The following is a 27,178-nucleotide window of genomic DNA, read 5'->3' on the forward strand; positions in this document are numbered from 1 at the left end:
GGCGCGTCTTATGACGGAACCAGCCAATGAGCGTCCAGATATCTACGCAGTCGCCTACCTTTCTACGGATAGCCAACCTTTCAGGGTGCTATGCGTCCGTTTGACACGTACCTCACTCTGATGTGTGGAAGTCTAGTTATGTATCGGATGTGAAAGAATTTCGGTCGGTTTAAGCCTGACAGACCTTGTGTAACGTTTAGTGCAGACTGGTTTCATAACCTGCAACATGGAGCCAGGGGCGAGTGACGCGACTGCAGGTAAATACTCTATTACTACAGTAAAAGTGGCTACAAAAAACGAGATGGATATGGATTTCGAATAACTTTGCATAACATTAGCTTTAGTGTGCATCTGAATATATAAGGTTTACGTATCGTCTGATTAATAAGTGCATTAATAGTGAAAATGTAGATAGATGTAATTTGATTTATCTAGGTTGAGTCGAAAACAATACAAGTACTGTTTCGTGGTATACTAGTATGTAGTATACTTTTGTACTTCTAAGAAATGGTATACCTTTGTAATTGAATGAGTTCTCAGTTTAGTTTTATTTCAGTAACTTCGTCTCAAATGTTTCTCCTAAAATTCTTTCTGTGAATTGACACAAATAGTAACAAATATTTGTGTGTAAAGCTGTAAAATTAATATGGATAGCATATCTCAGATTATTTGATCTAAAATCAACAAGAAATATTTGAGTTCATACAGAAATCATACTGACTTGTCATTTTTGACAAGTCATTGAAAACTGGCAACTTTTTGAGATATCTTCTGAAACTCTAGAAGTGATGTGCATTAGTATAATAATGTTTTTTTATTTAAAAAAGGGGGGGGGGGTATCTCGGGAGGTAAATCTGAGATACTGGAGACTTGTGCTGTGCTAAATCTCCATTCGCTCTCAGTTTAATCTCAATGCTGACTAGGAGTAACAATATTTATGTGATTCCTTTTGTCACTTCAACAGGTGCTCCATACGTTGAACCCTCCAAAGCTAAGACAAAAAGCAGTACGGAGAACAAACAGGCAACCGTGTCCCCATCAGAGCCGACCAGCACCATGAAGCGTCTTTTTGGCTTTGAGAAAGAAGATGTGTCATCGTGGCATCGGCTAGTGTGTCTCCTCAATCGCCCCTCTGACCCGGCCTCATTGGGCATTTTCCGTTTCTTATTTGGTGAGTCCTCATTTGTGTGTGACATATGCGATTTTTCAGCATCCATATAGTGGGTGCACACATCAGGTGTTGATGTGTGCTGTATTTTCTCAGGTATGCTGATGGCCCTGGACATCACCCAGGAACGAGGCCTGAGTCATCTGGACTACAAGTATTTAGATGGGGCACCGGTGTGCCGCTTCCCCCTCTTCAACTTCCTCAAGCCCCTTCCCATGGACTGGATGTTCTTTGTGTATTTTGTTATGTTCCTTGGTGAGTTCCTTGAAAAACTCTGAAATGCAACAGTGACTGCCCACTTTTCTAGTGGCCTTGGTTTTGGAAGGATTTCCTCCTTTTATTTTCTCCATAGGCATTTCTAAAGTCTTTAGTAAAGAGTATTCTCGTAAGTTTATAATATGCCATTGAAAATACATACGGGTGAGGGGTTTGAATGCGGGTCGCCATGTTGCCCCTCCATCTTGAAAGTACATTAGCCAAAGAGGGACATACCCGTTAATTCAAGCTTCGCCTTTCGCGTTTTAACACTCGATGGCACCGTGTCGAATGTGGACGAGGTCGAACTGGAAGCCATATTAATCTTGGACTAAATCGGCCACCGTAGGAGTTAAAACGAAATCGGAATTGAGAGGAAGAGAAACTAATATTCACTGGATGGTCATATACTTTTTAACCGCTAGATGGGGGAAAATATCACACAGTGTAGCTTTAAAGGGTTAGTTCACCCAAAAATGAAAATTCTGTCATTAATTACTCACCCTTATGTCGTTCGAGACCCGTAAGACCTCCGTTCATATTCGGAACACAAATGAAGATATTTTTGTTGAAAGCTGATGGCTGAGAAAGGCTTCAGTTAGGCCTCCATTGGCATTCAGTACACTTATACTCCCAAGACCGATAAAAGGCACTTAAAATGTCATTACAAAGTCCATCTCACCACAGTGACTCTACAATAATCTTACGATGCGACGACAATAGTTTTTGTGCGCAAAAAAAAATCAAAAGAACACCTTTATCCAGCTTGTTATTGCCTTCCGCGTGTGCCTCCACGACGCATGCGCGAGAATATGACGTAGCGCCGGGGCTCGGGATTCCATGAAATGCACACTCTAACCCCATTTTGAGCACTACGCCGAGACCTAAAGCACGATCAATGTAGAATCCAACAGCTGAGATACGCGCGTCTTCCTCTGATTGTAAACAAATCACTTCTGGGTCATCTGTCCGAACGCCGGATCTGCGTCATATTCTCGCGCATGCGTCGTGGAGGCACACACGGAAGGCAGTAACAAGTTTGAAAAAGGTGTTATTTTGATTTTTTTTGCGCACAAAAACTATTGTCGTCGCATAGTAAGATTATTGTAGAGTCACTGTGGTGAGATGGACTTTGTAACGATGTTTTGAGTGCCTTTTATCCGTCTTGGGAGTATAAGTGTACTGAATGCCAATGGAAGCCTTTCTCAGCCATCAGCTTTCAACAAAAATATCTTCATTTGTGTTCCGAATATGAACGGAGGTCTTACGGGTCTCGAACGACGTGAGGGTGAGTAATTAATGACAGAATTTTCATTTTTGGGTGAACTAACCCTTTAAGAGTTTTTACATTTATCTCTGTCACTTGATATTTGTTTGTTTATTACGTTTTCCATCATTTAACACACTGAAAGTTAATCTTTAAAAAACATAATACAAAAACCAACAAAAAACCTTAAAATAGCTGAATAATACTGTTAAATTTATTCTTTCAAATGAATATATGTTTCATACTGTACATTGTAATGTTTTGATGTCTAAATTGTGATGTAGCATTCAACAGTAGTATTTTATTTTTAATTTATTTAGACAAAATAATATAGAATTGTATTATTGACCATTTATCAGTTATCAGCCTTTGCTGACAATATTTATTGGGGCAGTCGTGGCCTAATGGTTAGAGACTTGTTGTCGGACTTGTTACCGGAAGGTTGCAGGTTCGAGTCTCAGGTCCGGCAGGAATTGTTGGTGGGGGGAGTGAATAACCAGCACCCTCAATACCACCAGCAATATGGTTCCCACTGCTCCGGGTGTGTGTTCACGGTGTGTGTGTGTGTGTGTTCATTACTGTGTGTGTTCACTTGGATGGGTTAAATGCAGAGCACAAATTCCAAGTATGGGTTGCCACACGTCACTTCACTCACTTATTGGTATCGACCAGAATGGAGAAATTGAATGGTATTTATATTTCCAGAACCCATTGTGTAATTTTGACAGATGGGAACACTCTTTAAAGCCGGGCTCAGACAACAGGAGTTTTAGGCCAATTTATCCCTGATTTACCCCGTCCCGACAGCGAAAAAAAATCACGTAGAGCTGTGCGTGATGCAACCAGATGGGCATCGGTCAGTTCCAATGTTCGCCCCAGATTATCTGGTAAGACACAAAACTGATCACCCACTTGTTTTTGTTTTGCAGGCGCTGTTGGTATCATGCTCGGATGTTTTTATCGCCTTGCCTGTCTGATGTTTATATCCACTTACTGGTACGTTTTCTTCCTGGACAAAACAACCTGGAACAATCACTCTTATCTGTATGGACTCATCGGCTTCCAGCTCGCGCTCATGGATGCCAACAGATACTGGTAAGGTTACACTTCCTGTACAGTAGCCCCAAAACTATTTGGACCCTTAGCTCACACTTAAAAATATGTATAACACAAAACATCCATCCAAGAGTCATTTATTTGAACAAAAAATAGCACTTAACAAGCAAAACATTGTTTTAATGCAGGTCTTTAGATGGACTCCGAAACCCCAGGAAGAGGAACGCCCATGTACCGCTATGGAACTACACTTTGCTGAGAACTCAGGTCAGCTGATGTATCTAGATTTGCAGATATCATCCCTATGTTTGTAGGATATTATCTGCATAGATAAAGTTATGATGAGACGGTGAATGTTCATTGCATTTGACAGATTTTCATCGTGTACTTCATCGCTGGGGTCAAGAAACTAGATGCTGATTGGGTGGAAGGGTACTCGATGAAATACTTGGCACACCATTGGTTATTTGACCCTTTCAAGTGAGTATATTAGCCTCAAGCAACATCTGCCCTAGAATGACACATTGCTGTTATGGATCAATATCATGGCTACGTTCACACTGCAAGCCTTAGTGCTCAATTCTGATTTATTGCTCAGATCAGATTTCTTTGGTTTGGCTGTTCACATTTTTTATTTGAAATATCAGATTTGAGTGTGAACTCATCGCAGTCCTGAACGGACCCCATATTAACCGAGTGACCAAAGAACTACTGGCATGTAAAATCTTTGGAGTGACTTCCGTCAGCACATAATTGTGACGAATGTCGATCTATAGTGACGTAAAAGTCGCAAGAACTACAATATGACTGTTCAGACTGTGGTCGCACCGCAAAATATCCGACCTGGCTGTATCTAATTTAGTACCACATTTGGAAGTGGCCCAAATCAGAATAAAAAAAAAAAATCAGATTCCAGATTTGTGCTGTTTACACTGTTATGAAAATAAAACAGATCTGAGGTAAGTCACATATTAGAAAATTTGATTAATAATAGTCTAAACATAGCCATATTTCGTGTAGGCCTGTCACGATTATTGTTAAAGGGATAGTTCAACCAAAAATGAAAATTCTGTCATCATTTACTCACCCTCAAGTTGTTCCAAACCTGTATGAGTTTCTTTGTTCTGCTGAACACAGGAGAAGATATTTTGAAGAATGTTTGTTACCAAGCAGATAGAGCAACTATTCACTACCATAGTATTTTTTTCCCTAAAAAAATAGGGAGAACAAAGAAACTCATACAGGTTTGGAACAACTTGAGGGTGAGTAAATGATGACCGAATTTTCATTTTTGGGTGAACTATCCCTTTAAATCGTCTGATCGTGATTATTTGAGATAACCGCAATAAATGTGCAGATTAAATTTCAATCACATTTTGACATTCAAATAAGAGAAATTTAAGCATTAGGTATGACGTCAGAACCCAGAAGACTAATTCGCCACAAGATTTTCCTATGGCGTTTTATAATGGGGTTTTCAATTTATGAGTAAAATAAAGCCTGCGATAAACATAACTTGACGATACTTTGACGTTTCTTCTACAGCGTACACTGCACACACTAATACCCCAAACTTTCTTATCAAGTTATTATTAAAAATTTATGTTTTCAAAAATTAACATGACTGCTTCAAAATTTGTTTTCACTATAGGTTTGCGTAATTCACGTTGTAGAACAAAAATGTCAAAGTTTTGAAGTAAATCATATGGCCCTATTTGATTAGTTTTATTATATGATTCTAAGTTAATCATAAAAAAATTACTTGTTAGGCTTGCACTATAAGTGACACAAACAAAACCGCAATTATTTGTATGACACTTAATCATCAGCACAAAATTAATGATTATGACAGACCTAATTTTGTATTTTTTTCCCCCTCTCTCTCTCTCACTCTGTTTCAGAATGATCTTGCCTGTTGAATTGGTCAGTCTGATGGTGATCCATGGTGGGGGTCTGATCTTAGACCTCACAGCTGGCTATCTGCTTTTCTTTGATGCAACACGTTCTTTCGCCATCTTCTTTGTCAGCTATTTCCACTGCATGAATTCCCAGCTCTTTAGCATTGGTAAAAATGACGCTAAAGGACTAGTTTACTCATAAGATTTGAGATTAGGAAGACTTTATGATCTTTATTTTTATCCTCAGGAATGTTTCCTTACACTATGTTGGCCACAAGCCCTCTCTTTTGCCACCCTGACTGGCCTAGACGCTTTTTCGGCCGTTTCCCAGAGTTCTTCTGGCCTGTACTGCCCCTCATCTCTCCTGCCCCGAGTCCCAGCTCCTCCTGCGTGTACCCAAATCCACCCAGTGAGCCTAGAGAACAAGATGAGGCCCACGCTTCTCCCAGACCCACCACACCGAGCTTCAAGCACAAGATTAGAGCCTTCTTCGCCATCCTTTACATCACAGAGCAGTTCTTCTTGCCATACTCGCACTTCATCACGCAGGTGATTTTAAATTTTAAATGTTGTTTAAGTGCATTTTGATCTAGAACGTTCACTCAATCAGAGGATACAGCGCTTTCACAATCAATGTAAACACAGATAGTGAACAAATGCAAATATCCGCACAAACCTTTGGAAGAGAAAACACATTTCTTGCTAGGTATCATGCTGAATATGTGTAGATACTTATTGGAAGAGATTTTAACATATTTCTAATCCTAAGAATTTAACTCTGTATTCCTGTTAAAGACACGAATAATACCTCAGATTGTGCATCGTTATGCACAATTGCTATTACGTTTGCATTTTAAACAAGCAAACTTACTATTTGCACATGGCAGATGATAAACTGGAGAAAGAATCTAATAGTCTTGCATTGATGGTGGGACCTGAGCCATATCTATAGAATGTCCTAGAGATTGGGATCTTTTGATTTGGGCCAGTAACCAACCACTCAGCCTATTCATTAAAAAACGTTGATTCATTCTTGAACAAGCAAGGTTGTAAGCAAGAATTTTATCTTTTAAACAACACCTTATGAGGGGCAACCGACAAGCAAAGGCTCCGGAGTGAAGCTGAATCTGATGCTTAACTTCAAAGGCTCTGTTTACAACTGGAATTAAGATGCGTTTTGGTCGATCGGATCACAAGTGGACAACGCTAAATACAGGAGTCTAAAGCTTGTTGTTGAAAATGCATTAGACCAGATTGATTTCGTAGTGCAGACGCTCATGTGGTCAAATGTGTGCAAACAGCCACAAAAGACCGCCTACTCTCCACCTACTGACCTAATGTGTAAACATTATGGGAAGCACGCTAGCCAGGCGGGATTTAAACTTTGTCGGCTTGGTTTGAAGATGAAAAACATACCAAGCACAATGTTGTCTCACCATTCCTGATTTCAAACACACACCACGTTCGGAGTGGTCATACGGCTATCAGAACAGCTGCTCTCTGTATGTTTTTTCGTCATCTCTGGGCACGTTCATATGTAAATTGCACAAGCTTATTATATCAAAAGATCTGAAAAAGCCCATACATTTATCCACCCATAGACCTTCCCTCGAAGAAATCAAGACAGAAGTGGTTGAAATTGGACAAAAGAAATTAAAACACCAGGTGTAAACAGGTATTCGTCTCCCTCATCTTCTAGTGATCCGATCGACCAAAACACATTTTAATACCAGGTGTAAACAGGGCCAAAGAGATCAATCCATTCTCCAGCACTGTCCCAGTCATGGGAAATCCCCTTAACCAGGATACAATCTCAAAGATATCGCTTTCCTTATTCAAATTTTCATTGAATATATGATTAACCTGACCATTTAATCTCTGGGCCATACAGGGCTATAATAACTGGACGAATGGACTGTATGGCTACTCATGGGACATGATGGTTCACTCTCGCTCACATCAGCATGTCAAGATCACCTACAGAGATGGCGTAACAGGGGACGTTGGATATCTGAACCCTGGAGTGAGTCAAAACAATTTTACAGGAATGTTCCAGGTTAAATATAGATCAAGCTCTCAGTTTGTGGAATTTTGTTTGTTTTTATATTTTTCCTTAACTTGCAATGGAAGTATATGGAAAGAAAAGTGATTTTTAAATTAATTTCCTGTGATAATCCACAACATTCTACAGATACATCAATAGATCTCAACCTGTTTTCAGCCCACAATATTCCTTATTTTAACACTAAACCAACTGGAGTCATTTAAATTGCACCACTACATTGTTATGCTCTTTTATGTATGCTTATCGTCTCGTCATTCCAATATGGCGCAGGTTTTTACTCAGAGCCGGAGATGGAAAGACCATGGAGACATGTTGAAGCAGTACGCGACTTGCCTCAGTGAAAATCTGCCACGCTTCAATATCTCAGAACCAGAAATCTACTTTGACATTTGGGTGTCCATCAACGATCGTTTCCAGCAGAGGTTAATAATGTTTATCGTGTATTCAACTTACACTGCTAGATGTTCTGTGATTCATACAGACAAAATAGTACAAGGCTTCTGACATCAAAGTTTAAAAGCCTTTATTGCAATATGGCTCTCCTTCCGTCTAATAGGATTTTTGACCCGCGCATTGACATTGTAAAAGCCGACTGGTCGCCGTTCCGCCCCAATCCATGGCTCATGCCACTACTCGTTGACCTCTCACCGTGGAGAGCCAAATTTGAGGAGATTGAGGGGTCTCTAGACAACCAGACTGAGGTGGTATTCATTGCTGACTTCCCAGGTATGTATCTCTAACTGTATTTTTATTTTTTTACTGGAATACTTTTCCTTAATTTGCCCACACAGATGCTCAGTTATTATTAATGACACATCCACAGGCCTTTATCTTGAAAACTTTGTGAGTGAGGATCTTGGGAACACCAGTGTTCAGGTTCTGGAGGGTCAGTTGAAGGTTGAAATAGTGGATGAGAAGAAGAACTACAGTTTACAACCAGGAGAAAAGATGCAGGTACAATTCTCTGTTGCCTTATTATGAAACTCTGATTTGTTCAACAGTAATATTTTAAACATATACTATTATTAAAGGATTAGTTCACCTCAAAATGAAAATTTCCTGATAATTTACTCATCCCCCATCTCATCCAAGATGTTCATGTCTTTCTTTCTTCAGTTGAAAAGGAATTTTTTTGAGGGAAACATTCCAGGAGTTTTTTTCCACATGGTGGACTTCATTGGCAATGAAATCAATGCAGTTTCAAAGGGCTTCAGAGGGCTCTGCCCAATCCCAGACGATGAATAGGCTCTTATCTAGTGAAAAAAAATGTATATACTTTTTAACCACAAATGCACAACTTCTGTGTTGTGCTTCTTCACGCGTATGACATCACGTCGGAATGGTCACATCCGTGACGTACATGGAAGTACCGACCCAGTGTTAAGACAAACATGCAAAGACTAAATCAAACACCCTTTACAAAAATAAAGGTAAAAAAACAATGTCAGACAATTTTAAAGTTGGAGGAGAACATGAGATGTAGTTTTTCGGTGCTTCCACGTACGTCACGGATGTGACCTTTCCGAGGTGATGAAGTCATATGCAGTGAAGAAAAACAAGACCGAAGTCGTGCATTTGTGGTTAAAAAGTATATAAATAGTTTTTTGTTTTTTTAAAAAGACCGATCGTTTCGCCACATAAGACCCTATTCCTTGGTTGGGATCGTGCAGAGCCTCTGAAGCCCTTCAAAGCCCCTTGAAACTGCATTGATTTGACCTTTAACCCGTTGGCTGCCAATGAAGTCCATTATGTGGAGAAAAATCCTGGAATGTTTTCCTCAAACTTAATTCCTTTTCAACTGAAGAAAGAAAGACATCGACATCTTGGATGAGATGGGGGCGAGTAAATTATCAGGAAATTTTCATTTTGAAGTGAACCAATCCTTTAATGTTTGTATCTATATTGATGCATTTCATTATTGTGTTTTAAGATACCAGCTGGTGCGTACCATAAGGTGTATACTGTGTCTGAAGGACCATCCTGTTACATGTACATTTATGTAAATACCACTGAGGCGGATCTTCAGAAGAACTTCACAAAGCTTTCTGAACTTCAGGAGAAAGTGCGCAATGGAACAGGTACGTCGCTTTTTGGTTACATGGGAAAACTTTGATTTTAAAACTATTACAAATTCCTTCAGATTAAAAGAATTCTTTGTTGTTTACCAATAATTGTCACATGATCAAATAGTTAAATTATTCTCTTGAACATATTTATTTACCAATCCAACATTACAAACTGCGTTCACACAAACAATGTGAATTTGAACTACATCCAAATTAATTCAGTTTAATATGAATTAAGCAAGCAAGCGTAAATGTAAGCAAGCCACAAAACAAATAGCAACAAAACCCAGAACATCTTTACAATATGAACAGCGCTTTCTTTTAGTAAATGCACTTAAGTGTTAATTTAGTATTTAGTATTATTTACATAGGCATAATTTGCAGGTGGGACATGTCCCTACCATTTTTTGCCAGGGTCTATATTGTCCCTACCACTGTTTGAAACATCTCGCAGCACGGATGTACCTTTATAGAAAGAAACAAATTACTTTGTGTTAAAGGTCCCATGGCATGAAATTTTCATTTTATGAGGTATTTCAACATTAATATGAGTTCCCCTTGCCTGAATATTGTCCCCAAGTGGATAGCAATGTTGATCGGTGTAAAACCGAGTTGTGGCTGTCTTTCTCTGCCTTTGAGAAAATGACAGGCCAGACGAGCCAATCCTGAAGTCTCCTGGTTTGACGTCCAAGCAGGAACGGTTTCCTCCCTTTCCTCCGCCCAGATAATCTGGCACGCCCATGCAAGCGCTCGAGAGATCATGGCTTGTGAACGAGTGAACGCTGGCAGTTTCTCAGTGTTTGGATGTACAAATGAAAACAGAAGTCTTTTTTCAGTTCCTTCTGATCTGTGATCAGTGATTTCTTATGTGTAGCTAATTATTTATTATTCGTGCACACGCTGCGGCTTCTCTCTCTCCCGACAGAACGGTGTTTTCGTGTTTTATATCTTGTGAGTCAGTGTTTTTGTACGTCCTCGTCGCGTCTATCTGTTCTTAAATGTGCATACAGTCGGGAGTTTCTGCTTAACATCGGCAGAGCCACATCTTTAGAGATAAACCTCACGCACGCCGAAGCTCGGCCTTCAACATCCCCGACCCCCAGTACTGCATCTGGCCCACAGCGGAGGCACCAAACGCGGCGTGAGATTAAGCAGAAGGAGGGTAAGCGTGAGGGTATCCGGCTAGGCTAGCCAGCTTTCCACACAATAAACTGGATTACATTCGATTACTGCTGTGGTGTCTTTGTTTGCGCTGTGTACTCAATGCGCGTCACTGACGCTTTTCATATGATTGGAACATATCTAGAAATAATGCTTTAATCAAACTTACTGACTCGTTCATCTCGCTGTAATGGTACATTGCATGTGTTACAAAGTTGGTAATAATGATGAAGACGGACTCGGCATGACTGGGACTCGTGTTTATTCAGAACTCTCAGATACAAACACAATAAACTCACGCTGACGGACAGCGCTCTCACAACTCAGTAGTTACTATAACCTCCTGGGACCCAGAAAAAAAAAGTTTTTTGAATTTAGTATTTTTTTATGTCATTACATTGTTTAGAGCATAAGAAACAAATGGAAAAAAAACATTTTTGAAAAATGATATTTTATTCATGTTTTGATATGTCCTCTGTAGTTGACACCAGGACTGAGTTGTTAAAAAAATTAAATGACATGAAATTGCATGTATAGGCAAAAACAATGGGATTTATTTTTAACTCATCAATCAATTTTTAGGTTTCAGGGTTTTTTTTAAACAAACTTTATTTAAAGATGATTCTGAACTATGTTATGAAAGATATAATGAAATGCATTCATATACCATTTTACTTTATGAAATATGTGGGTAAAATGACAATACTTGGATTTTCCCATTCAATACAATGTATCTATTCACTGCATCTAATTTGCATATTAATGTGTTCTTGGTGCAACATGTAATGAAAAAAGAAGTGTAATAATGGGAGGAAAAATTGGCAACATTTTCAAAATAATATCTAATATTTCATAGGAATATTGATATGTAATTTCTTTCCCTGTTCACTTATGTCTCCAATGCCTGATAATCATGATTTAAATCCTGGTGTCCACTATAGTGGTCATTTATGAAATCAATGCCCTGTTCTGTAACAGAAAGTCATATTTTGATTAGAAACCCCATAACATTTTCCTGAGATGTTGATTTATAACAAACAATTTGAAAATTAATCAGATTTAAATTATAATTAAAAAATATGATCATATTTCCATAAGAGTGCTCAACATTAATGTCAGCCATTTTTAAAGACCAAGAAGAAGTTGTTGTCCTGGTGAAACCTCCAAACATTTGGTATCCCTGCAAAGCCCTGAATGTGCTCTTTACTGGACATTCAGACTGTGACATGTGACATGTATGATGTCAAAGAAATTCACTAAAATCTAATGTCCACTACAGTGGACAAAAGTCTATTCTTGGGTCCCAGGAGGATAAATAACTTTGTTAGCAATCGCTCCGTCTCCGTGATGTCCGGTTCGCGAACGAATCATTCTTTTGAATTGGTTCTTTTTAGTGAACCGAACCAGTTCACCAAATCGGACTGAATCGTTCTAAACGGTTCGCGTCTCGAGTCAGCGCTGATCCATAATTTACTAAAGTTACTAACTTTCTGACATGAGTGACAGCCCCTCCGACTAGAAATAAACTAATAACCTGAAGTATATTCGAGTAACTACAAAAGTTCACCCTGAACTTAGACATGCTGAGAGAACTGATGAGAAGTGAACTCAGGTCCATCTGTCTCTCTGGCAGCAGCTCGTGCCTGCTCGTGCCTCGTTAAACCACGCCCCCTCCGCTCATTTCAAATGCAACGATGTCAGCCAATCACAGTGGGCGTTTTTACTGTAGTCTCACAGCAGACACGCCTCTTGAAGCAGGGCATTCAGCCACAGGGCAAACAGCAGTATAGAAAAAATGCCTTTTATTTCTAAATTATGACATTTTATGATGTAAAAATCATACTAACAATATAAGTACACCTCAGGAAACACTATAAAATAATAGAAAAATGCCATGCCATGGGACCTTTAAATAAGAGAAGTGTTGTTTTTGTGAGTGCTCGTTGCCGCTGTTATCAGTTCTCTCTCTGCATTTGTGCACAGTCTTCACACAGACGAGCGCTTCAATCTATCGCTTAACGCCGTTGCGGAGACTATTTGTTCAGGTGAAATCACTAAAGAAAATGCACACAAACGTGTCACTGCTCTTGATATAGAATCACTGATGAACGCATTTAATTTTAATGAGAAAAAAAAAGTATATATATATATATACATAATATTCATTCGTTTTTCCATCTTTTTATATTTTATTTCAATAGTTTTAGTTAAAGTCGGCATGAAACTGAAGTTGTGAGATTTTTTCTTCTCTATTGTGACATATCTGAGTGAAACCACTTCTCGAGCAAGAAAAAATTTAGGGCGGGACTTTGTCCATTGGGAAAATGTAGGGTGGGATTTATTGGGAATTGACTGGATGGTTGTGGTTTGCTATTGGTGGATCTCATGTCCATTGGGAAAATGTAGTGTGGGATTTATTGGGAATTGATTGGATGGTTGTGGTTTGCTATTGGTGGATCTCATGTCCATTGGGAAAATTGAGGGTGGGATTTATTGGCTTGTTGTAGTTTTCTATTGGTGGATCTTATGTGAGTGACAGGTTGTCCCGCCCTCATGCCAGTAGACACATCATCAGAGAAGACATGTTGCTGTAAGAAGGGGATGGGGGGGGGGGGGGGTATTTTGATGAAAGATTACAAGGGTGTTTTGACCCTAATAAAATTTGTCTCACAAAATGGCCTTTTTTCATTGCATGTGCTCCTGACTTGAAAAGGTGTAGAAATGACATGAATGTGCGGTTATGCTTCTGTAATCGGACAAGGTTATGTTGGGATGTATATTGGCTGCCTAGGGAGGGGGATGTTGGAAAAAGAAATGTTCAATGCTTTATAATATGTTGCTTTATTCCTGTTTGTAGAGACAGAGCCTTTGCCTCCTGAGCTGCAGCCGCTCATCACTGGTCTCGACAACCAGGAGTCTGACAACAGCGTGATCGACCCAGTAGTACGAATCTTCCTCAAACGACAGAAGCGCATGCAGGAGGTGAAAAAGCGGCGGGAAGCTTCTATGGTCGAGAGGTTCCAGAGATTTGCCTCAAAGAAATACATCTCAATTAGACGAGGGTATGTTGTGGTACTAAAGGGTGATATTAAAGGCACTTTATGTAAGATTTTTGGATTAAAATATACAAAAACCACTAGAACAATGTTATATATTTTGTTGATTTTTGTACTTGCATTATTAATGTTTTAATCATTAATGTTTCCAAAACTGTTTAAATCCAGAGATATAAGCCATTTTTACTGTGTCTGTGCGTCGCTCATCAATGACATCATACCCTCGATTTTTGTAGAAACCGTGGAAACACCAAAGACGCTTTAAAGGGATAGTTCACCCAAAAATGAAAATTCTGTCATCATTTACTCACCCTCAAGTTGTTCCAAACCTGTATGAGTTTCTTTGTTCTGCTGAACACAAAAGAAGATATTTAGAAGAATGCTGGTAACCAAGCAGAGAGAGCAACCATTGACTACCATAGTAGGGAAAAAAATACTATGGTAGTCAATGGTTGCTCTATCTGCTTGGTTACCAGCATTCTTCTAAATATCTTCTTTTGTGTTCAGTGGAACAAAGAAACTCATACAGGTTTGGAACAACTTGAGGGTGAGTAAATGATGACAATTTTCATTTTTGGGTGAACTATCCCTTTAATATATTATGTTTTATTAGACTGGTGAGCAACTGTTTAGAGACATTCATCAACAGAAAATCAAGTCTTATTGTTTAAATCTTGTTTTCTTGATTTACCGTGAGTACCATGTTTTACCATGCCTAATATCAATCTAGCTTTCTGCAGTGCAACAAGTGTCTATTAGTAGCCGCCGAGCGAATGCACAGAGAAGCGTTATAATAATAACTTTTAACACACTCAAATAATGTATCTAAGCAGCGCTGCGTACGCATGACCGTTAAAAAAAAAACGGAATCGGCCATCTGCGGCATAATAAAAGCTCCGCAAAATACAGGTATCATCAAGCTACGCCTTTTGTTTTGAATAAGTGACCTCTAGCGGCAGAAAATTACATATTGTGGCTTTAAACATCTACAGTCACGGGTCGCCAAATGACTTTTGTTATTTTGGTTAATCTCTTAAGGTTCCTGATGACAGCCATCGCTTTGCGTAACCTGGCTGTAGGTTTGCCACCGCTAGAACAACTGACGAGAGAAGTGGCCTACGCCAACTTGAAGGAGCCCGAGAGCGAGACCAATCAGGATGAGCGTCTTAAAGACGAGGTAGGCCACGGAGAGCTGTGAGAAAAGAGACTGTTACTGAGCTGCTGGCTGATACTGCAGCAAACTAACAAATGATTTAGTAAGTCAGTATTTTTGGAGCATTCCACGATTGTGGGAAAAAAAAAAATCAGGTTATTGTTTACAGTTTTTTTTTTTTTTATCATACACTAAAGCCCCAAAATGAAAATCTTTTACACACCCTCATGTCATTCTAAACCTGTATGACTATGTTAGATTTTAAGATTTGTGAATAATTACTGAAATTTCATCCTAACATGGTCCTGTCATATGACTTCAAAAGACCTGGAATATACTGTAGTGCACAAGTCATAAAAGACTATTTTACAGTACCTTTTTCTGTTTTTTGGGGGGGGGGTTTGACAATGCCTATCTTTATTCAACTCTCATTGTACGGGGGGAATAAAGCAGCAGTACCATTCTTCAAATGTTTTCCTTTTGTGTCCCATGAATTTCACACAAGTTTGGAACAATGATGACAGAATTTATATTTAGAATGTTTTGTTGAATTATACCCAACTCTTATTTTTTCATTCCTTTTTACTGGTTACTGATAATGCAAGTAATGATGACACTAAGATTTACTTGGTTCTTTTTGTTTTAGTTTAAAAGCTATTCATTTACTATTACTATTTCAGTATTTTTAAAAATCTAAGTGAACCTTTTGTGAGAATGTTTGAAGCACAGGTTTTTTTTTTTTTTTTACCTTTAAACCAAATAAAAGCTTTTATCTTACAATTCACTCATTTGTGCTTATGCGATCCTGCTATGTTTCAATTGGACAAATCTTGGCTGTAAAAAGTGCCAAACATGAACAGGTACTGAATTGTCTTTGATGCATAAGTTTCATTATGCTAAATGCTGTTATTAAATGCCTGGGTGGCCTAAAATAACAAGAACACAACCTTTTTTATATGCACACTGTGATTGTGGGATGCTGTTCAGATTGGAATTTGTCTGTATGTGTCAATGTTTTAATAAAAAAAAGTGCAACACACTACCACAATATGTCATAACACACAAAGTATTGAGTTAATGAATAAGTGTGTGATGTTTTATTGCTATCAGTTTTAAAATGATATTCAATTACAAACTGATCTTTTCACCATTGTTAAAGTGCAAGAGACAATCCAAAGTGTCAACGATTACACACATAATGGAATGGCACATCGTCCAAACAGAATCAATACATCTAAATGAAAGCAAACACTTAAATTCTGTAGAACTGCTTGAAATGGTACATAAATCCATTCTCTGTTTCGTTGTCAGCTTTATAACAACATTTAAACAACAGCCGCGACACACAAATTCTCAAACCGAATTGTCTTCACCAATACTACTTCCCATCAGTAGTGTAAAAGCTTTTAAACTAGCGTTCACGTGCGTTCTTCCTACAGTGAAATTCCTAAAAATATTAGACTAACATTAGTCCAGACTAAACTGCATTTATAAAGACGTTAACCCACTGAAAAGGATTTACTTAGCTCCAGGTTAGCAAAGCTAACTTGCATGACAACTTTCCTTTTAACAAGAACTCTTTCACAGTTTTGGGCAGTAACATGATACAAGATGTGTGTGTTTGACTTGAAGCGGCGCTGTGCAGAACGATCAGTGTATGACATCAAAATACTGCGAGAGGGATTAGAGAACAGGCTCGGTATGCTTTCGAATTGCTCTCGCTGTTTTGATGTCCTGAAAACATTGCAGCGCCGCTTCCAGTCAAACACACGTATACACTGGCTTTACACTAGTTTGGTCCACCCATTACTTCCCTTTTTGCTAATTATAAGCCAAGGGTGGTAATCGAAAAATTGCCACGTCAAAAACAAAGTAAATCGCATCAATAAAATTCAATGACATAATGAAAAGGTTCAAGGCTCTTCCAACAACTTCCTTATTTGATAAGTCACCTCATCTGGAGAAACAGAGTCAGTGGATGAGAATCCATCTGACCTCATATATGACACGAGGAGAGATGTGCAAAATACATGCGGAGGTACTTCTGATATTAAACGAGACCTTAATTCGGCAGTCGATATGAGCGTTCACTAAAACTAAATCTCAATTCCTGCATTTGCAGAACACAAAAACAAATCAAAATCTCATGGAGTGTTTAAAGAAAAATACACTCTTAAAGGCTGCAATTAATGAGTCTGCTAAACTGGTGCTGTGTGATTTAGTGTCGGTAATATGAATCCCTTTTTATCCGTGATCTTGATGTGATGTCGTCCGTAGTGCTGAGATCTACCTCGGCTGGAAGTCTGGATAAAATATTCCACGTATCACACCTTCAATAACCATATTTGAAAACGTATCTGCAAACAATTGAAAAGCATTCATTAACTGTATATGTAACATAATACATATGCAGTGTTTATTACAGGATTGGTTTTTTTTTGTGTTTTTTTGCAGGATGTCTTTTAGGAAAATATTATTTATTGCAACAAGACTCTGAAACTTTAACTACACGGTGACAAATGAACAGTAATTAGACTCAGTTAAATTCTGATATAATAACCTGTGGTTCAGTGAGAGAATGAGTCATTGGAGTCAGCTCAAGATGGGAGATGTCTGACTGTTGCATCAGTTGATTTGAAATTAAGTTCAGTATACATATACACTGATCAGGCATAACATTATGACAGGTGAAGTGAATAACACTGACTATCTCTTCATCACAGCACCTGTTGGTGGGATATATTAGGCAGCAAGCGAACGTTGTCCTAAAAGTTGATGTGTTAGAAGCAGGAAAAATGGGCAAGATTTGAGCGAGTTTGACAAGGGCCAAATTGTGATGGCTAGACGACTGGGTCAGAGCATCTCCAAAATTGCAGCTCTTGTGGGGTGTTCCCGGCCTGCAGTGGTCAGTATCTATCAAAAGTGGTCCAAGTAAGGAACAGTGGTGAACCGGCGACAGGGTCATGGGCGGCCAAGGTTCATTGATGCACGTGGGGAGCGAAGGCTGGCCGTGTGGTCCGATCAAACAGACAAGCTACTGTAACTCAAATTGGTTAAGAAGTTAATGCTGGTTCTGATAGAAAGGTGTCAGATAGTGATGTTACGTTCGTGAACGAATCGTTCTTTTTGAACGAATCTTTTAGGTGAACGAATCGTTCTCGTTCAAGTAGTCCACTGACTCATTTCTCGTTCACTGAAATTCCTCCCTCCACAGCAGCATGGCGCTATTAGCAGCGAGGAGCGAGCGCATGCGCAGCTCTGTGGACTGTTTCATCCTGTCAATGACAAAACTTCGAGCCAATAGCGTTCGAGTATAAGATGTGACGGAGCATGTGATTTGTTGAATTCAGTGAACGAATACGCCTTTTACTGACCGATGCTTTTGAGTCCGACTCTGAACCAAAGACTGATCTCCTTCTCGACTTGTTCGTGAACGAAATGAACCAGCTATTGAACGATACTGATAGCGAACATGTAGAGCTCGGCTTGTGTAGTTAGGCATATACGGTATGCAGCAAAGAAAGACATGTACACTTTACCATTTTAATGAAAACAGTGTAATAATGCAGGCTGATGGTTAAATGAATGTATAATTACTGATGTATTGTGTTTGTATTATTTATTTTCATTGTTGTTGTTTTATAAAATTAATACAAATTACTTCATTACGTTTGAGTCATGTCATGCAATTCTCCAAAAACTGCAAAACAAATAAAAAATGCGATATTATTGGAGTTAAAGAACACGTCCATCTGACCGAGTTGCTTTTTTGAGTCTGAACGAGAGATCTCGTTCGTGAACGAACGAACTGATAGGCCTACATCTGGTTCATGAACGAATTGAACCACCAACGATACTGAACGAACACGCCCATCACTGAACGAGAGAGAGAGAGATCTCGTTCGTGAACGAATTGAACGAACTGCTGCTACATCTCGTTCGTGAACGAATTGAACGAACTGCTGCTAGATCTCGTTCGTGAACGAACTGGTGGTGCATCTCGTTCGTGGAAATGGATGTCGGTCATTTAGCATGTGAATCACTCTCGTTCAGCAATAAGCAGAGAGCGGATGGCTGCAAAGCGAAGTTTTAGGTTACATTTGTTTATAACTCTACGTTCGTTTACCATAATCCCAGATATATCTGAATAATATGAATGTGTAAATGTCTGACCAAACAATTAATTGTTAATCATGCAAGAAAACCTTTGTGCTTTGGTCTTCTGAACCACTTATTTAGACTTATTTTATTTAATGATAGATGCACACATTTTAATAAAGCCAAATTATTTTTTTGTAAGTAAATACGTTCGTTGACTTAAGAAATAACGCATAAGACACTCTTTTTGCCACCTGCTGGGATATTTATGAAATATAAAAAAAAATGGTCACTGAACGAATCAATGAACGAATCTGAACGAATCATTTTGATGAACGAACTGAAAATGAACGAATCTCTTGAAAGAATCGAAATTTCCATCACTAGTGTCAGAATACACAGTGTATCGTATAGGGCTGTAATCTCCCAGTCGATTAGTCGATTATTGGTCGATATGTTCTGGCTCGACCAAAATTTTGATTGGTCGATTTTTTTCAGCGTTCATTTCATTAGTTTTTGCCGCGTTCATTTCATCAGTTTTGCTGCGCCGCGTTCATTTAATCAGGTGGAAAGCACTAATTGCTAATGGGGGTGTTTTCAGAGCACCCCTGTTTCACAGGTATCAGTCTGCCTTCAGAACACCCCCATTGTTTTCACTTCTTTTGGATTGGCCCAACCAACTGGCGAAGAGAAGTCTCTCGCCGGTCCTTTGTTTTTCATTCCCGCTGGCTCAAACGCACACCCATAGCGGTAAACTTGAGGAACGCCCATCAACATACATATGAGGGGAAGCGTCACAACACCACGCTTCAGTCGTGCCGCAAAAGTGGATCTGTACTGTCCGTTTTGCCGCGTTCATTTCATCAGTTTTGCCGCGCCGCGTTCATTTCAACAGGTGGAAAACACTAATTGCTAATGGGGGTGTTTTCAGAGCACCCCTGTTTCACAGGTATGAGTCTGCCTTCAGAACACCCCCATTGTTTTCACTTTTGGATTAGCCCAACCCACTGGAGAAGAGAGACAGAGGCTGTGTTCGAAATCGCCCCCTATACCCTTAAATAGGGCACTATTTGAGTGAACATCCATTTTTAATGGTGTCCGAAACAATAGTGGACGTCTTTGAGTGCACTTATTCAATCCCACCATGCACCGCAATAACGAGTGTACATTAGATACGCGCTGGAGAATATGCTTGTTCGATGCCCGATCGGCGTATGACAGCAAAGTCCCGCGAGAGCGTTTCGAGAGCAAACGAGAAACAACTCCTTATGAGTTTGAAACGTTCTCTCACTCAACCAGACGGTGTGCTCTCAACGCACTGAGAGTCGCGCACTGAATGAATGAACTTACCGCTGTCCGATTCGCCCTATGTACCCTCATTCTCCATTACTCCACTACTCCAAAAACGAGCCAACAAGCTTAAAGTTAACCATAACTCTTTACTTGTGTGGCACTGAACTTACTTGGAAAGGGGAATAATAAAGTAACTAATAAGCATTTAATTAAAAAAAATAATAATAATATTTGTAGTAGGCCTATATATTTCATACTTTATAGTAGGCTACTATTAATATTATGGGCGTCAGAAGCAAAAAAAATGTCGGTGGGTCCTTTAACAGAAACATTTTACTGGAGTAGATGCAATTTACAAAAAATATATTTAAATATATCGGCTTGTTTAAACGTCTGGTTGAGGAAGACACACCTACGGAATACACAATCTTCATCAGTAGCAATAGTGTAGGGGATAAGACGCTTCACGATAAGATTTGACGCAAATTGATCAGAGGTTCGAATCCGCCTTTTACCAAACTCGCACTGATCCTTTTTTCCATCATATATCAGATCGGAAAGGAATTTATTTTCTATGAATATGAAGAAAATATTAGAGAAGTGAAAATAAAGCTACTAACCGATTTAATCAGTGTTTATCAGGGTATGTAAACAGACGTGCTCAATTGGAGATGATACAAGTGAGTGGGCCCAATATCATTGGTCTTAAAAAGTGTGTGAGTCGATGCCATCTCCTGGCGAAACGCGGGAATTCATTCAATGCACGGCGCGACTCTCACCGTGCATTATGGGTATTCTCTAGCCGTCGAGCATACATCGGTTGCAAACTCGTTATTGTGGTGCATTGTGGGATTGTATGAGTGCACTTAATAACGTCCACTATGGTTTCGGACACCACTAAATGGCTGTTCCCTCAAATAGTGCCCACAGCTGAATCAATCATCCATCCATCTTCCGAACCGCACTGGTCCAGCCCAATATCATGCATACAGGTATAAATGATCCTTTTTAAGATGATTATTATATTGTTTGATTAAGGTTACATGCTAGTTTCCGTAGCATAGTTCAGGATAAATCTTTTCATTATTACTGGAGCTGCCAAACAGCAAGCACAAACTGCAAAATCGGCAGCCTTTCCGGCGACTTAGTGTCCGAAATCACTCACTCGTTTTCGAAGTGGACTATATCAGTGGACTAATGTAGGGAATAGTGAATGAGGGTATAGGGGGCGATTTCGGAAACAGCCAGATTGAAGAAGGCTAGTTTTCTGTAACTTATATTATTTATTTAATCGTGAGAGCGTTTTTTCTGCTCTTGATCTGGCTTGTTTAATACATATTCCTTTTTTATTAAAGTGGACGTGCCTTTTGTGTTTAAGAGTAAAAGCTTTAAGTTAATAGTCTCTTCGTGTCTCAGCCGCGAAGCTGAGCTCAGCTGAGCTCCTAACGTTCGAGCTGCACAGAGCGGCTGAAATTATACTGTCTGTCAGTTATTATAATACATATGACAAAAACAATTGTCTAAATTATGTTGCATATTCCTCAAAAGTTCTTGTGATGATATCTAGTTGACAATAGTACTATATTTTGGGAAGTCATAGGCTATGATATTGCACAGGTGCACTTGATGCGACGCTGTCAGAGCTGACAGACTCGTGTGTCAGACTCATTTCAGTGCAAAATAATCAGCTCAAAAACTATTTAATATACTGCAAATAGCCTACTAGTTTTTTATGTTTATTTATAATTAATTTATGCAGACAACAAGGCTACCAAGTACTGCGCACAGTGCGCAGCTAATTAATTTAACTTTTTTTTTCCTAACGTCATTTTTAGTCGATTTTTAGTCGAAAATTTCAGGACTCCAGTCGACCAAGATTTTCTTTGGTTGATTACAGCCCTAGTATCGTAGTTTGTATAGAATGTATAGCCGCAGACCAGTCAGGGTGCCCATGCTGACCCCTGTCCAGCAATGGAAGAAGGTTGTCTGGTCGGATGAATCACATTTTCTTTTACATCACGTGGATGGCCAGGTGCGTCACTTACCTGGGGAACACATGGCACCAGGATGCACTATGGGAAGAAGGCAAGCCGGCGGAGGCAGTGTGATGCTTTGGGCAACGTTTTGCTGGGAAAACTTGGGTCCTGCCATCCATGTGGATGTTACTTTGACACATACCACCTATCTAAGCATTGTAGAGACCATGTACAACCTTTCATGGAAACAGTATTCCCTGGTGGCTGGGGCTCTTTCAGCAGGATAATGTGCCCTACCACAAACCATAAATGGTTCAGGAATGGTTTGAGTAGCACGAGTTTGAGGTGTTGACTTGGCCTCCAAATTCCCCAGATCTCAATCCAATCGAGCATCTGTGGGATGTTCTGAACAAACAAGTCCGATCCATGGAGGCCCCACCTCGCAACTTAAAGGACTTAAAGGATCTGCTGCTAACATCTTGGTGCCAGATATCACAGAACCCCTTCAGGGGTCTAGTGGAGTCCATGCCTCAATGAGTCAGGGCTGTTTTATTTATTCCTCAAAATATGAGGAATAATGTTATGCCTGATCTGTGTGTGTGTGTGTGTGTGTGTGTGTGTGTGTGTGTGTGTGTGTGTATATTTTATATATATTTATATATAAATAGGCCTTTACTTACAAAAATTATAATACATTAAAGTATAGATATACATTTATTTATCTATATTATATCTATACATAATTGAATGTATTATCATTTTTGTATTTCTTTTTATAACTATGTATTTATTATATATTTGACTATATATGTCTAACAATTTTTAAGGTTTTTTTTTTATATGTGACTCCCGAAGAGGATGCATTTGCACATGCATTCTTCTTCCCCTTAAAGCAGGGGTCTCCACACTCGGTCCTGGAGGGCCGCTGTCCTGCAGAGTTTAGCTCCAACCTCAAATAAACACACCTGAACCTGCTAATCAGTGTCTTACAAGGCCCTAGTTAGACATTGATTAGCTGGTTCAGGTATGTTTAATTGGGGTTGGAGCTAAACTCTGAAGGACTGTGGCCCTCCAGGACCGAGTGTGGAGACCCCTGCCTTAAAGGGATAGTTTACCCAAAAATGAAAATTCTGTCATCATTTACTCACCCTCAAGGTGGCAGCCATTGTCTACCATAGTATTTTTTCCCACTATGGTAGTCAATGGCTGCCAAGATCTGCTTGGTTACAAACATTCTTCCAAATATCTTCCTTTGTGTTCAGCAGAACAAAGAATTTTATACAGGTTTGGAACAACTTGAGGGTGACTAAATGATGACAGAATTTTCATTTTTGGGTGAACTATCCCTTTAAAAAAACGAAAGTCGTATGATAAGACCTGTACCGTTGGTGGCAGGGAGCAGATAGGGATCCCTCAGGAAGAGAAGTGCTGGTTGATGTGTCAGTTTACTGCAGTGTTTGTAGAGGAAAGGTCAGAAAGAGAAAGAGAGAGAGAGAGAGAGGGAGAGGGAGAAAGAACAGAATGACTCGCAAACTACTTTGGTTTCTGATGACAGTGTTAAAAACACAAAGCCGACTTTGAAATTTATCACGTGGGCGGTGTCATTTCCCAGCCAGCGCAATAACTTCTCAAAAATGCCTTCATGAAAGAATGTCACACATCAAAATGGCTCTGATTTTTACATTCTGTGCTTCTTTCAGATGTAAAAATTGCAATCAAAGAAGCCGGCATACCTTGATTCCTCCGATTCCGTTTCAAATGATCTAACAGAAAAAAGACAGTCATTTTAACACATGTACATTTTACAATGATCTTTTTTAATGACTATATTGAAAAGTCTTTGTTTGTCCAAAGGTCTGCTTTCTAAGGCCTTTACTTCAGACAAAATTACACCCTATAAAGCCTTACCCACAACTCTCAGTTTTTGGCAGTGACGGGAAATGGCGGATATTGAGGAAATCCAAGAATATCTTTGGAAGAACCTCATTTTCCATGATTATAGTCTACACAGACACAAAAAACAAAACAATCAAATGGTTATTCCAGAATACGGGAAAGGGGCTGTTTGTCACTGTGTGATTTCATTTGTTAAGCAAACAGATAAATACCTGGAGGTAGAACTCTAGTCCCTGTCTCCTCTGCTCAAGAACCTTAGGTACCCAGTTCCTCACATGCTTCGAAGGGATTTCAGGAGGTTTAATGCTCTTTTTAAGCTATAAAAATAGTCGTTAGGAGGTGAAAAAACATGTTACAAACTTTCCAGAAGGCAACTCTAGAGTTTACACACAGGTTAGGCATGCTTTTCAAGTGGAATTTCTGCATTTTGCCAAAACTGTAAATTGCGTAAAAGACCACTTCATCTGACACTTGACGTCGAATATCCTCTTTCCTCAAAGTGTACACAATCATGTAGTCTTGATGTACTCTAGCAGCACACAATAAATAGTCAACATTCTTTCTGACCACATACAGTAAATAAAAAGTACAAAACTAATACATTGTGCTGAGCTGAGAAATTCTGCTGAAAACTTGAAAATGTTTTCCAAGGAACTATTTGAGCAACACTGCTTTTTCACATGTACATGTTGCTATTAGTGCTGAGAAATCGATTAATCGCATCCAAAATAAAAGTTTGTTTACATAATATATGTGTGTGTCTGCACTGTGTATAATTATTATGTATATATAAATACGCACTCATTAATGTATATATAAAATTTGCATGTATATACTGTATAAAATATATATTTTTTTCTTCTTCTTAAATATATACATGCATTATGAGAGTTTATATAAAACTTGACAATTTTGATATGATTTCTTTTATGTTCACCCCACCCCCCTTCCCATGTAATTCTTTAATATTTCATATGTGATCTCCAAGTTCATGTGTTATTTAATGTAAAAAAAAAAAAAAAAGTGATTTGAAAAATGTATTGTGTTAATTCATGTTCATAATACATTAATGTTAATTAATTGAAGTGATAAGAATGTATTAAAAGTATACAAATTATTATTAATTACACTTACATTTCATGCCTTTAGCAGATGCTTTTAGCCAAAACAACTGAGTCATAATGAGTCATACAAAGCAATTGAGTAATAATTAAAGGGAGAGACTGTCATCATTTACTTATTTAAACAGTTAGTGGACTGCACTGACTTTCATTGTATGGAGAGAAAAAAATACTGTGGAAGTCATTAGGGCCCATAACCTGTTTGGTTCCCGACATTCCTTAAATTATCTTATTTTGTGTTCAGCAGAAGAAAGAAATTCATACAGGTTTGGAACAAAATGAGGGTGAGCAGTAAATTATGACAGAATTTACATTTTTGAGTGAACTGTCCCTTTAAGATGAATAAATGCTGCAAGTAATGTGTCTGTAGTTTATGTTAATGTATAGAACCTGAAACTGTTCTGACATACAGAAAAATAAATAAAAATATAATTTTGTGGTTGAACCCTGGATACTCACACACCCCATTGTACATTCCCATTTTCTTCTAATCCACGTTCCACATTATTCCATTACGTATTTTATTGCAGTGTGATGAGTATTATTAGCAGTTTTATGCGTGCTCACCATTTTATGCAGGGCGTGAAATTCACTGTATCGTTTCTCAACAGTGTGCTGTCTACCACACATGAGCACCTCGATCTTAAAAACCTGGAGAGACAAAGTGCGTTTCCATCATTTCCTTCAAAGATAATACAGTCTATTTGAGTGAGCTGAGATGGCTCATAAATATCAGGATGAATTCACTTTAAATACATATATCAAAAACCTAGACATCATTCACGGACGTCATAGGCGCGGTTGGAGTGTTTGAATCCCCCTCAAACGCGCCCAAACATGCTCTTAATAGCCAGCTCACTAGGCTTTGAGACACTGCCAAAAAGTCTACGTCTTAAAGCGAAATTTATCGTTATTTAGTGAGGTCAAGTGTAACGTTTATTATTATAAATCTTAATGACACCGTGTTTACGCAAGCTGGCTCGTTTAGAAAGTAGCTGTTGGACTCACCGTGTAGCCCTTCTCCGCGTTACTGCCCTCCGATCGAAAAGACGGGATTGACACTTCTATAGGATGCATGATCCAACGAGATATCTTAGTAATTATGTGGCACACCAGGTCAAATAACTGTGAGATATGTCGGTGGGCCCTTCAGGGTAATTTTACTGGTGGTCGAGTTCACTGGACATCATGAGAATTGAAAATATTCCACGCGCTTCTTCTCCATCGCACGCAGGAGGTTCAGCGGTTGGTCTGCAGATTTAATGCTGCCACCTATCGTACAGAGAACACAGCAGAATAACACATTGCAGCGATGAGCGTGCGTTTGCACTATCAGGCAGCTAGTTGAGATATCTGTACTTTTAAATTAGTAAAAGATAGTTGCTGACTGTTAGGTGTATGTATTGTTTAAAAATGTATTTTTGGTTATATCTGATTGCAGATTCAATTAAACATAGCCTATTATGACCACTTAATAAGCTACCAATCAACATCATCCAGTCAGCTCGGTTACTGTAAGACAAATTATCCAAAAGACATAAATTGTGTATCAATGTATATGTATGTAACGTTAGCCTATGTCAGGTTTTCGTTCTGTTCTGTGGACTGTTTATCTGCTTCCGGTGCTCTTTTTGTTAACCAGGTTACTG

At 38.9% G+C, this 27,178-nt stretch overlaps 2 protein-coding genes across 3 annotated transcripts; one reads left to right on the forward strand and one right to left on the reverse strand.

The window, feature by feature from the left end:
* On the forward strand, positions 1 to 16,208 carry ggcx (gamma-glutamyl carboxylase). The gene is made up of 15 exons (XM_079805151.1): positions 1 to 257; positions 965 to 1,171; positions 1,265 to 1,423; positions 3,620 to 3,785; positions 3,935 to 4,013; positions 4,120 to 4,226; positions 5,648 to 5,811; positions 5,892 to 6,193; positions 7,536 to 7,667; positions 7,980 to 8,131; positions 8,266 to 8,435; positions 8,533 to 8,663; positions 9,640 to 9,787; positions 13,794 to 13,998; positions 15,031 to 16,208. The coding sequence occupies exons 1-15, from the start codon at positions 227 to 229 to the stop codon at positions 15,188 to 15,190; spliced, it is 2,313 nt and encodes a 770-aa protein (XP_079661277.1). The 5' UTR covers positions 1 to 226; the 3' UTR covers positions 15,191 to 16,208.
* Positions 15,537 to 26,784, reverse strand: snx24 (sorting nexin 24). Of its 2 annotated transcripts, XM_079805152.1 has the most exons (7): positions 26,538 to 26,784; positions 26,097 to 26,180; positions 24,621 to 24,725; positions 24,421 to 24,515; positions 24,246 to 24,275; positions 23,896 to 23,960; positions 15,537 to 17,502 (listed from the first exon to the last, which is right to left on the reverse strand). In XM_079805152.1, the coding sequence occupies exons 1-7, from the start codon at positions 26,604 to 26,606 to the stop codon at positions 17,432 to 17,434; spliced, it is 519 nt and encodes a 172-aa protein (XP_079661278.1). In that variant the 5' UTR covers positions 26,607 to 26,784; the 3' UTR covers positions 15,537 to 17,431. The 2 variants fall into 2 exon arrangements, with proteins under 2 accessions (XP_079661278.1, XP_079661279.1); XM_079805153.1 differs by lacking the exon at positions 26,097 to 26,180 and having other exon boundaries at positions 16,192 to 17,502; positions 26,538 to 26,763.
* Between the last annotated feature and the right edge of the window lie 394 nt (positions 26,785 to 27,178).

The sequence above is a fragment of the Gobio gobio genome (genome assembly GCF_949357685.1).
Source record: "Gobio gobio genome assembly, chromosome: 22".
Taxonomy (NCBI): domain Eukaryota; kingdom Metazoa; phylum Chordata; class Actinopteri; order Cypriniformes; family Gobionidae; genus Gobio; species Gobio gobio.

Excerpts from the sequence above, each read along its gene's own strand:
- ggcx (XM_079805151.1), top strand. The coding sequence starts at position 227 with ATGGAGCCAGGGGCGAGTGACGCGACTGCAG. Across the intron at positions 7,668-7,979 it reads TTGGATATCTGAACCCTGGA|GTTTTTACTCAGAGCCGGAG; the intron begins GTGAGTCAAAAC and ends AATATGGCGCAG. Across the intron at positions 8,664-9,639 it reads AACCAGGAGAAAAGATGCAG|ATACCAGCTGGTGCGTACCA; the intron begins GTACAATTCTCT and ends TTGTGTTTTAAG.
- snx24 (XM_079805152.1), bottom strand. The coding sequence starts at position 26,606 with ATGCATCCTATAGAAGTGTCAATCCCGTCTTTTCGATCGGAGGGCAGT. Across the intron at positions 26,181-26,537 it reads ACGCGGAGAAGGGCTACACG|GTTTTTAAGATCGAGGTGCT; the intron begins GTGAGTCCAACA and ends TTGTCTCTCCAG. Across the intron at positions 23,961-24,245 it reads ACGGAATCGGAGGAATCAAG|TAAACTGACACATCAACCAG; the intron begins GTATGCCGGCTT and ends CAAACACTGCAG.